This window comes from Esox lucius, chromosome 3 (genome assembly GCF_011004845.1).
Source record: "Esox lucius isolate fEsoLuc1 chromosome 3, fEsoLuc1.pri, whole genome shotgun sequence".
Classification (NCBI taxonomy): Eukaryota; Metazoa; Chordata; class Actinopteri; order Esociformes; family Esocidae; genus Esox; species Esox lucius.
This window is the reverse complement of record NC_047571.1, coordinates 28,328,190-28,339,841: the sequence shown is the minus strand read 5'-3', so window position 1 is coordinate 28,339,841 and position 11,652 is coordinate 28,328,190. Positions and strand designations below refer to the sequence as shown.

At 44.0% G+C, this 11,652-nt stretch overlaps 1 protein-coding gene across 4 annotated transcripts in view; it reads right to left on the bottom strand.

The window, feature by feature from the left end:
* Window positions 1-425: 425 nt before the first annotated feature.
* LOC105028815 (MAM and LDL-receptor class A domain-containing protein 1) overlaps window positions 426-11,652 on the bottom strand; it is a 25,126-nt gene continuing 13,899 nt past the window's right edge. For 3 of the 4 annotated variants that reach the window (XM_029119157.2, XM_029119158.2, XM_034288544.1), the window contains exons 8-27: window positions 11,249-11,377; window positions 10,960-11,084; window positions 10,659-10,743; window positions 10,343-10,537; window positions 9,603-9,722; window positions 9,356-9,510; window positions 8,365-8,457; window positions 7,190-7,280; window positions 6,328-6,438; window positions 6,035-6,137; window positions 5,766-5,916; window positions 5,346-5,565; window positions 5,084-5,207; window positions 4,606-4,735; window positions 4,434-4,512; window positions 3,557-3,718; window positions 3,330-3,455; window positions 2,994-3,233; window positions 1,352-1,381; window positions 426-1,153 (exon numbers count right to left, since the gene is read on the bottom strand). In XM_029119157.2, the coding sequence (XP_028974990.2) occupies window positions 990-1,153; window positions 1,352-1,381; window positions 2,994-3,233; window positions 3,330-3,455; window positions 3,557-3,718; window positions 4,434-4,512; window positions 4,606-4,735; window positions 5,084-5,207; window positions 5,346-5,565; window positions 5,766-5,916; window positions 6,035-6,137; window positions 6,328-6,438; window positions 7,190-7,280; window positions 8,365-8,457; window positions 9,356-9,510; window positions 9,603-9,722; window positions 10,343-10,537; window positions 10,659-10,743; window positions 10,960-11,084; window positions 11,249-11,377 (2,633 nt within the window). In that variant the 3' untranslated portion in view covers window positions 426-989. The remainder of the gene's footprint in view (window positions 1,154-1,351; window positions 1,382-2,993; window positions 3,234-3,329; window positions 3,456-3,556; window positions 3,719-4,433; window positions 4,513-4,605; window positions 4,736-5,083; window positions 5,208-5,345; window positions 5,566-5,765; window positions 5,917-6,034; window positions 6,138-6,327; window positions 6,439-7,189; window positions 7,281-8,364; window positions 8,458-9,355; window positions 9,511-9,602; window positions 9,723-10,342; window positions 10,538-10,658; window positions 10,744-10,959; window positions 11,085-11,248; window positions 11,378-11,652) is intronic. The other variant, XM_029119154.2, reaches the window with a different exon arrangement.

Genomic DNA, 11,652 nt, shown 5'->3' with positions numbered 1-11,652 from the left:
AAACATAATAAGAAACGTAAGTCAGTTTTACACAATCCTCAAAGGAGTCTAGCAACTGCTGAAACGTGTAATGCCGTCGCATAGTGGTTATAGACAGTGCCTCTCATGTGGAAGACCTATGTTTGAATCTGTTGAGAGCAACAACATTTATTAATTATTTCTGGTAGATTCCACGATTCTCGTCTTTTCACTTGATGAAAAAGTTATCATCACCTTTATTGATAGTTATCGTATAAATGTCATTCACTAATGAAAGAAAAAAATAAGTTTTTATGCCATTTAATGCTCTATTCTTATGACATTTCCAGTTAGTTTGTAGATACCGGAAAAGCTTATTACTGGCTAATACGCTGTTAAAACGGCCAGTGGCAAACGCAATACATAGTAAGAAACATTAGTCAGGTTAACTGTATCAATGTCATTCATGAATGGCCAATTAACTGTTAAAAAATATAATTCACGAATGGCCAATTAACTATTAAAACAGCCAGTGGCTATACTGACACCAAGCACTTGCACAGCTCCGTGGTGTAGTGGTTATCCACACAGCCCTTAACATGGGCAACCCGGGTTTGAATCTCGAGGTGGCAATGTTTTCTATTACGGGCCAGCTGAACTAGCCTCGCCTGGTTTCTTGTTTAAAGGTGTAGGTTGGCAGACAAAAGTAATAGAGACATTTTTCAAAATTATTGGTATTTTAAAGAAAAGATTGTTAAGCTAAAGTAAGTAATATCCCCCTGTTCAACCAGAAAGTACAATAAAATATGAAAACAACAAACAATCTCCATATATACTTTAGAAAACCCAAAACAAATTAGATAATTTCAAGTATACACAATAAAAGTTGTTTAAAATGGTTTGACCATAAGATACTAACATTTGAAAATATGAAATTCAATTAACTATACCGGACTTCATTTCAGGTTGATGCACCATAACATTGTATTTGCTGCCACGTCAATCCTTTTTGTTAGTTAATATATTTGAATCTAAACTTGGGTCTCAGAGAGTTCAACAGGAACAGGGGTCCATGATCTTGGGGCTTCCTCCGTGACAGGAATGGAACATTTTTGTTGGAATAAAAATGAAACAATGACTATGACCGCCACCAGCAGCAGAGAGAGGACCACTGCCAACCAGACGTGTATCGGATCTGTGGGCATGAGAGCACATTGCCGACGTTAACACAACGTGTACATTGTGTCAGTGTTTCTAACATTGTGTTTGAATAAGAGGTTGCTAGTAGATTTGGAAAGCTTTCAATTTGGCCTAGTAATTTATTTGTGAAATAAGTTTGTAGGGGTGTTAAGTTTTATGCTTGTATGGCTGCCACTGGAACCTGCTCACTTGCCTTCATTGATGATGTCACTGATGATTATCTCTGTAATTGCAAACAAAGGTTTCTTTACCAAATATTAAGTTTTGCTTTTCTGATGTATCACATACTTATGTCATGCAATAAAATCCAAATCAATTACTTAAAAATAATATAATGTGATTTTCTGGATTTTTTTTAGATTCTGTCTCTCACAGTTGAAGTGTACCTATGATAAAAATTACAGACCTCTACATGCTTTATAAGTAGGAAAACCTGCAAAATCGGCAGTGTATCAAATACTTGTTCTCCCCACTGTACGAGGAATTTGGCTCTGATGTGCTTATGCATAAAAAACTTAAACAAAGGACACTCAACAAGCGTTACGACTGCAATATACTGTACATATAAATACACACAATTAACCAAACAACAACATAGATTATGCCTGAGTTTCAGGACAAACAAAAACTTTGTTGACTATAACTTTATGTAGCTACGTAATAGGAAGCCTGAAATAAAACAGTTCTGGTGGAAATTAGGATTTGTTCAGGATAGACAAACACTTCGCTGCCTGCATGATTCTCTCATCTTCTCACTTGACAAAAAAGTAAGTTATCGTCACCCATATTGATAGATACTCAATGTCATTCACGAATGGCTAATTAGCTGTTAAAACGGAGAGTGGTAAAAGAGGATATGTTCAGAATAGACAAAAACTGCTGGCTAAAACCTTCTGTAGCTATGGGAAGCCTAAAATGAAAATGCTTACTGCAGTGATGACCAAACGAGACTTCATTAGCGTTATTTTAGCAGCAGGATATTATGCTGACAGTGGTCAGATTTTCATTAACACAATAAAAGCCATCATTGACATTTATAAGGCCATACAGTTAACAATCTAGTATGTAAAAACAGAACAGACAAGAAAAACATTGGAAAGGACATTAAACATAAAATTAAAGATTGACAGACTAGATTGTTAACTGTATCGCTTTATATAATTCAATGATGGCTTTTATTTTGAAAATGAAAATATGAGTTAGCGCTGCTAGCATAATAAACTGCTGCTAGAAGAACATCCCTAATTTACTGTTATATTGGGACTATTTCTGATGGATTTTCGAATTATGTCTTAGCATTTCTTCAGAATAGTCAAACTCTTCGCTGGCTGCACGATTCTCTCGTCTTTTCACTTGACGTAAAAGTCAGTTTTCGTCACCTATATTGATACAGTAGTTATTGTATCAGTGTCATTCATGAATGGCAAATAAGCTGTTTAAACGACCAGTGGCAAAAGCCATACAGTTAATAGATGCTATTTGTGGTGGAGGTAAACTTAATAAGTTTAACACAATGCATAATGGCGTCTAGCGTCATTTTACTGGCTATTAAGCTTTTAAAACGGCCCGACAATGCGCAATAACTAATTAGTACATATCATCAGATTAATGCGAAACCTCTACGTTGCTGTAATAGACTTCTAGTGGTTCTGTATATTACCCCTCCTACAATTTACCTCTAATAACTTTCCTTCTCCTACAACACCAGTAACACAACCCCCTTCTACAACACCAGTAACACAACCCCCTTCTACAACACCAGTAACACAACCCCCTCCTACAACCCCAGTAACACAACCCCCTTCTACAACACCAGTAACACAACCCCCTCCTACCGTCAGTCTGTATCTGCTGCTCACCAGGACCAATACAGTTGAGGAAGAGGATGTCGTCGATGGCGATGTCTCCTAGCTGACTGGAGGTCCTTGTGGCCTGGAAGAACAGGCTGAACACCTGGGGGGTCCGACCCACCTTCACCTCCCCCCGACGCCACGCGTCCCCCTGGTCACCTGACCGCCACCAAAGAGGAGTGGTCCTGGATCCCTCCTGGAGGAGAACCCTGAGCTCCCCTATACCTGAGCACACACATGTACTGTAGGAATGACCACAACCACGCACTCACACTGACACACATACTGTGCACACACACACTCACACACACAGTACCTTACCTTTTCCATTCATGTGGTAGTAGAACTCCAGCAGACACTCAGCACTGGCCTGCTTCATGAAGGGACTTTGCAGTTTGGCAAAGTCATTCACGTCCCCGCGGCTGGACTCAACCAGCATGTACCAACCTGGAGGGACACAGGACAGGCAGAGGTACTGAACTACAGGGGTGGTGTGTGTGTACATGTGTCTGTGTGTTCTTGTGTGTGTGTGTGTGTGTGTGTCTTACCCAGCTCAGTGCCCAGGGTGTGGTCTACTGAAGGGCCTGTATTTTTTGTAGCAGTCCCATTCCTGTCCCTCTGCCATGTAAACTGGCCCACACTGATATCCTCCCACTCACAGGTCCCATTTTCAAATGAACACCCCAAAAAGCCCCTGTCAGTGCTGCTATCTGTAGGGACAGAGGAGAGAGGACATGGAATAGAGGGACAGAGGACAGGGGACATGGAATAGAGGGACAGAGGACAGGGGGACATGGAATAGAGGGACAGAGGAGAAGGGGACATGGAATAGAGGGACAGAGGAGAAGGGGACATGGAATAGAGGGACAGAGGACAGGGGGACATGGAATAGAGGGACAGAGGAGAAGGGGACATGGAATAGAGGGACAGAGGAGAAGGGGACATGGAATAGAGGGACAGAGGACAGGGGGACATGGAATAGAGGGACAGAGGAGAAGGGGACATGGAATAGAGGGACAGAGGAGAAGGGGACATGGAATAGAGGGACAGAGGAGAAGGGGACATGGAATAGAGGGACAGAGGACAGGGGGACATGGAATAGAGGGACAGAGGAGAAGGGGACATGGAATAGAGGGACAGAGGAGAAGGGGACATGGAATAGAGGGACAGAGGAGAAGGGGACATGGAACAGAGGGACAGGGGAGAAGGGGACATGGAATAGAGGGACAGAGGAGAAGGGGACATGGAATAGAGGGACAGAGGAGAAGGGGACATGGAACAGAGGGACAGAAACAGGTGTAAAGGGTGACAAAGAAGAAGGGTCAGGGAACAGGTTGAGGGACATTAAGACTTGTGGGTCTGATTTGTTAATATCCCATTACAACAACTACACAGAGCTACAATGTGTCTTAATATTTACTGTACCTGGACAAAGCCCTGGTGTCATAATGATGTCATCAACAGCGATGAATCCACTGTCACTAGACTCCGCCTCTACCAGCACCTGGACAGATAGGATGAGAGACAGAGTTTACTCAGCTGTGGAGGACAAGTGGATCATCTACTTACAGAACAAAGAACCAGTCACTGGCTGTACCTGGAATGGTTCGGACTTCTGCACAGCACCAGAGAAAAGGGTCCAGTTGGATTGACCAGACTGGGTCTGAAACAGTAACTCCTGCTCTGTTGGGCCTGAGCGCGCAAACAGTCGCAAGGTCCCAGAGTTCCTGTACAATAAAGGTTATATAAGCAGAAGATTGCTATAGTAGAGGACTATCTACTTCTTTATTTGACCAGGTGGGTCAGATCATTAATATAGTAGAGGAATGTCTACTTTATTTTACCTGGTCGGTCATTTAGGACCTTATTTATCACATTCTATTACCTTAAAGAACTGTACTGATACAAAGCCCCTGTTTAAGGTTAAATGTCTCCTGATATCCCAGTAGTACTGGTCATGTCTCTATAGGTCTCAGCTGGAAGGATGTTCCTTCTGTTATGTTTTAACCCCCCAACAGAACCCAAGAGAACTTCCTTCTTAGAAAAGTAAAGTCCCTGTAAGTCAAGGTTCTGACCTGCCATGAATGTAGTACCAGACGTTGAGGCAGGTGGATTTAATCTTGAACTGGATCCACTCTGAGACCACCACAGCCCGGTTGCTCTGGTTCTGGGACTGGGCCGGGCTCAGTAAGAACCTCCCTGGTAGCAGAACAGATCACAAGAGATCACATAAGACGTCATCATAAGACAATCAAGATAACTTCAGCTTCTTCTGGCGTGTTTGAACCTGGTTTTAGAACCTGGTTTCATCTGCGTTCCCGTGGTGCTGGTCCATACCCTCTGCTGTCTGAGTGGTGTGGTCTGTGGCCGGGCCCTGGAAGCGTCCGTCTGCCTGTACCCAGTCATGTCCGTCTGGCTGGGCCTCGTTGACCCAGGTACACTGGCCGGACTCAAAGTCACAGCTGCCCACAGGAGAACACGGTCCTGCCCTGATTGACACATCATCAATCTGCACCGTGGAAACTGAGCCTGGAGCGTGCTCTGCTCTGAACACCACCTGAGAATGTGGGGGAGGTGGGGGAGGTATTTGTGTGAGTGTGTAGTTGAAAGACACCCCCATCAGTCACTTCCCATTTCTCTTTCCAGTGAGGAATCCCTGATTACTGACGTGACTAGAATCAGATCCATCTTTATCACTGGTTCTGTCTAGGGCATTAACAGGTGAACAGTGTTGGGTAGCTCACTTGGTGGGCCGACCTTAAAGGAGTTGGGTGCGGACACGGTAAGTTCTGCCACCTCCCAGCCTGTAGAGGGAGCTCCAGAGCGCTGCCACAGAGCCGGGCCCTGCTCTCCACTCCACAGGACGTGTGCTGACAGACTCTCAGTAGAACCAACAGGCAGACGGTACCTTCAAGAGGTGTGGGGTAGGCGAGTGAAGACTGGAGCTAAGGCAGGGGAAAGTACTAACAGAGACACACACACACACATCCACACACAAACCCAGACCAGACAGGGACTGAGCTCACCAGAAGCGAACACACATCCCTGTGGAAGCGCTAAGCTCTGGAGAAAACAGCTGAGCCACTGACGTCTGCTTAGGGTCCATTATCAACACAGTCAAGTAGAATCCTGTTGTACACAGAGAGACAATCAATCCTTGTCATAATAAAATGTTTTACATGTCAAACAATGACTACTGTTTCAGAAAGGATTGCCTTATTTGCATAAAGGTAGAAGTAAAAGCATAGAACCACTGCATGTGCCTCTCTCTTATCCCAGCCTTCTCAACAACGCTGACATTTTCCATCATTACACTGACCTTTCTCTGTTCTGAAGGTGTGGTCCATTACATTTGCCATTCGTGCCCAAAAGCCATAACCACCGGAGGCCACGGTAAATTCACACCAGGTGTTCTCAAATCCACACGGATCTGTGTGGAGGAAACGCAGATAACCCTGTTGCTTTCCCATCTCTCTCTATGGAATATCTCCGTAGTCTCCACCTGTGATGAAATATGGTGCCCTTTGGAAGTATTGAGACTGTGATTTTGCTCTACTCTACAATTCTTCTAAACCTCTACTCTAAAACTCTACTACAACTGCTCTAGTGGGGATTTTAAATTAAAATGTTCAAACTATTATTATTAGTTTAAAGCTGGTTCTATATTCTTAATATGCAAGTTTATTTTGTCATGCCTAATGTTTAGGGTATGTCTTCGACAGATTTAGTCTGATTTATCTGTATCATGATGGCCAGCTTGACTCCAAATGGAAATGCAAAGGCTAGAATTAAGACTAATGTGAGACGGCCAATTGGTGAAGCCAACTGTACAAATACTTTTGATACTCTCAAATGGGGATGTTATGTGGGGTCACTCTCCAATCACTAATGGACCTTTGAGCGATTTCAGGAGCCTAAACTGCCGGTTGTAACCTGTGAAGTCCAAATCATGAAGATGTGCAGTGTGTTTACAGAGCCTGTATGAAAAGTGTGTTTATAGAGCCTGTATGAACAGTGTGTTTATAGAGCCAGTATGAGCAGTGTGTTTATAGAGCAAGTATGACCATCAGCATCACTAGTATTTTATTAAACGATAATAACAACTGCACATACTGTGGCTAAAAGGCAGTTATAAAGGGCAGTGTGTTTATAGAGTCAATATGACCCTCAGCATCTCTCACTTAGATCTTTGCAGGCTCCTTCCTTGAATGTGACATCATCAATGGCTATAAACCCACTTCCAGAGGTTTTCCTACTCGCTGAGAACTGGACCTGGTAAACAGATGAAATGTCATTTACACTATTAATGTGTGTTTGTGTGTGTGTGAGTGTGTATGTATGTGTGTGGGTATGGCAGGTGAAAAAGGACTTAAATAAGCTATTTAAACGACCTAACGTGTATACCACCTTATGGCCCATCCACCACTGCCCAGACATCCCTGTGGACCACGAACAGCCATTATTGGGCAGGTATAATTTACATGTCCTTTTTATGCATCTAAGAATTTTTTTTATATTGGTTCTTCCTACCACCATTCTACCAGAATAACTACCAGTTGAAGGACAGAGTGGTCCTGAGATAACACTTTCTATCCCAAATATCTCTTGGAGCCTAGACACTTTTCATAGTCAGTAAGGGGAGAGTTTGCATGGCCATGAAGGCCTGGGGGCACCAGTCGAGCCATGACGACTGTATATCACCCCCCCCCCCCCCTCCCCATATGTGGAAACCACCTCCTACCGTTCCTGTTTATTCTTGGTGCCTTTTGCCTTCAGGTTTGTCTCCAGCAAAAAAAGTCCATGCAGGTCAGGTGACTGACGGGTGCTTGTTTCAACAGTCAGATCATTGGCAGCCATACATGCCTGTGCCACAACACTTCCTCCACCATGCTTCACAGAAGAGGTGCCATAACACTTCCTCCACCATGCTTCATAGAAGAGGTGCCATAACACTTCCTCCACCATGCTTCACAGAAGAGGTGCCATAACACTTCCTCCACCATGTTTCACAGAAGAGGTGCCATAACACTTCCTCCACCATGTTTCACAGAAGAGGTGCCATAACACTTCCAACTTCGTGAAGTTGGCCCCCCACCCAACGCCAAACTTCATCAAAATAGTCTCAATCGTTTGTGCCGGTTTGTGCCGTTGAAATGTGCGGTGTCACGGCAGTGTGGCGACGGTGTTATAGACATTGTCAACATTTCTTATGCCGCCGTGATCATGTTTTTATCTAGCTACGGTCGCATTACGCGGTGCTATACAAGTTAGGTCGTTTAAATAGCTTGTTAAAGTTCCTTTTTGCCTGCCATAGTGTGTGTGTGTGTGTGTTTCCATGTGCTCTTGTCCTCCTTACCTCCCATGTGTCTTCCTTTCTGAGTGTAACCTGTGCGTTCATCCACCCTGAATCTTGACTGCCTTGTCGAGTCCACATCGCATGCCTCGATCCCTGCCAAGGTAAAGAGTTCACATCACATGCCTCGATCCCTGCCAAGGTAAAGAGTTCACATCACATGCCTCGATCCCTGCCAAGGTAAAGAGTTCACATCACATGCCTCGATCCCTGCCAAGGTAAAGAGTTCACATCACATGCCTCGATCCCTGCCAAGGTAAAGAGTTCACATCGCATGCCTCGATCCCTGCCAAGGTAAAGAGTTCACAACGCATGCCTCGATCCCTGCCAAGGTAAAGAGTTCACATCACATGCCTCGATCCCTGCCAAGGTAAAGAGTTCACAACGCATGCCTCGATCCCTGCCAAGGTAAAGAGTTCACATCACATGCCTCGATCCCTGCCAAGGTAAAGAGTTCACATCGCATGCCTCGATCCCTGCCAAGGTAAAGAGTTCACATCGCATGCCTCGATCCCTGCCAAGGTAAAGAGTTCACATCACATGCCTCGATCCCTGCCAAGGTAAAGAGTTCACATCGCATGCCTCGATCCCTGCCAAGGTAAAGAGTTCACATCGCATGCCTCGATCCCTGCCAAGGTAAAGAGTTCACATCGCATGCCTCGATCCCTGCCAAGGTAAAGAGTTCACATCACCCCTTGTAATCCCAAATGCTGCAATGTTTTATGACACAATGAAAGCGTCGTTTGGAAAAGTAATTGTTGAAATTCACTATTAGATTTGAAATGCTTATTAAATCTAAGGGCTAAACATAATCAATAGCTATTTTAAAATGAATTTGCGACACACTTCCAGACAAAATATATTGTATTGCTTTCCATTTGGGGTCAGTTTTCTGGTCACACACAGCCCTACACAACCAACCGCCCCAACCCCTTTTTATTGCATTGTTGGGAATATTTACTACACCAATTATAATCACACCATGTTATTATACCTTTTGTCTAATTAGGTCCAGGCTGGACACAGACGGTCCCAACATGTAATACCAGAATCCAACACAGAACTCTCTGGCTTTGACCTTAACAGGAACAGAGAGGACCGCGGTCTCTCCATCCACACTGCCGGACATATTCACCACCATGTAATAACCTGAACCACACAAAAACAGACAGAGATGACAGAATAATGATTGAGCGGCCTTGACGGTCACCCTTTGTGTAGGTCCATCTTGACGTCAGTACCTTGGTCATTTCCCACTGTGTGGTCGTATCGGGGTCCATTCCAGGGACGGTTCACCTGCAGACCTTGGGACCGGACCCAGTCGAAGGCCTCGTCTGTCTTCTGAACCCAGTTACACAGGCCTGACGGGATTTTTTTTTTAAATGTTCACGGTGGGTTCTAATCTTATTTTCTCCTTAAAAAGGGTTTAGAAATTATGTGAAATTCCTTTCAATAATTTTTCAGCATCAGACCTGCCTCAGTTTTAGCTTGAAATATAACTTGTATGTTTAAATGGCAATCTTTCACATTCTGGAAAATATATTGCTCCTTTTATGAAACTGACCAACTCCCTGACACTCGTTTTCTATGCCAGTATGTCACACGGAAATCCTACTACAAGTTTCCAGTAATTCTCAAACTGTTTGGGTTGAATCAGGAGCGTCGGGCAAAGCTGTGTTTCTCTAGCCTCTACCAAGATGATTTTACTATTTTTCTATGGTTTTGTTACACTATTGGGTGCTGGCTACATATTTATTAGTTTAGTAGTTAGGGTACGCAAACCATTAGCTTCTAAAGTGAAAGTCATCGAAACCTCCCTAGCTGTCCAATAACAGAATAAAAGATTCTGATGGCATATCATGCACTGTAATTTTGCAGATGACAGTGAAATAATCTGACAGATGACAGTGAAGTAGAACTAACTTTCCAGCTAAAAAGACAGGTACCCAGGCTAACTGCAAGGCTAAATTTTGTGCCTTACCTTGTTCAAAGTTACAGTCCATTGGACAGGCTGGAGGGGTGGCGGCTGGGCTGGGGGACGGGGTAGTAATGTGGTTACCCGTTGAAGAGAAAGGTCCTCCAGGGGAACTTGAATCCCATTCCAATTTCCGTCTTCTTGACTTTATTGTTGATCTGTTCGGCCAGCCATGGTATTCCATCTCAAAGTCACAGAACCCTGCAGAACACACACACACACACACACATTCAGTCCTGCGTCCACTCATTCAAGTGTGAAAAACTTCCTGTGCATTCATTTACATAATTAACGTCACACTGCCCCTTACTGGCTCACTCACCCTCAGGCGGGAAAGGGCTGTTAAAAACAACAAGGTCATCAATGGCAATGTCCCCGTCTCGCCCACCCACAGCCTCAAAGATGACCTGTCAATCAGGAAACACACCGTCCGTTTCCTTGATTCACTGCACCCAGAAGACCAAGTGACCACAGTTGTTGCAGTTTTAAGTCCGTTTCAAAACGACTCATTTGAAGTGCAGTTCAGTAGTAAAGAAGAGTGCGGCTGAGATATCTTTGGAAATTGTTGCATGTTACGTTAATACAGTATTCTTGTTCAGTAGAAGCAGCAGCAACATCTGAACCTGGAGTGGAGCGTCAGTAGTAAAGGTGAGGTCTGCAAAGCGCCACTCGTTCCCCTGAGTTCCGTGTCTCATCCACACAACAGTCTCTGGTTCCCCTGATGACTTAGTGAGGAACCTCAATGAGCCTGGAACAGAACCACATTGTCTGTTGGTCTGTAGAAGTACTGAGTATTGAGATCCCTCTGCTTCCTGAAAGCCTGACGCCTCTTGAATTACATCGTTAAAGAGACGTAACACATACAGTAATTGTCTTAAAATATTTAATGTCACCATTATGCAATGGTCTTACCAATATTACTGCCGTATATACGATACCAGAAGCTAACACACATTGTGCCTGCTGGTTGAGGGTAGCTGATGAGTCTGGCTGTTGACGATGGGTCTGGATTTCTGGTGGGGTTGTTGGACATGAAATAACCTGGCATCACAATAACACACACACACACACACACACACACAAATCACATTAGACAACATCAATCACATGAAACCCAAACAATATATTTTTAATTACCAAGCTCAAAAACAATCTTTCTATCTTTCTATCTTCTCGTTTTTCTATCTCTCCATCTCCTCATCTCCTCATCTCTCCATCTCTCATCTCTCCATCTCCTCATCTCTCATCTCTCCATCTCCTCATCTCCTCATCTCCTCATCTCCTCATCTCTCCATCTCTCCATCTCTGTTTATCAA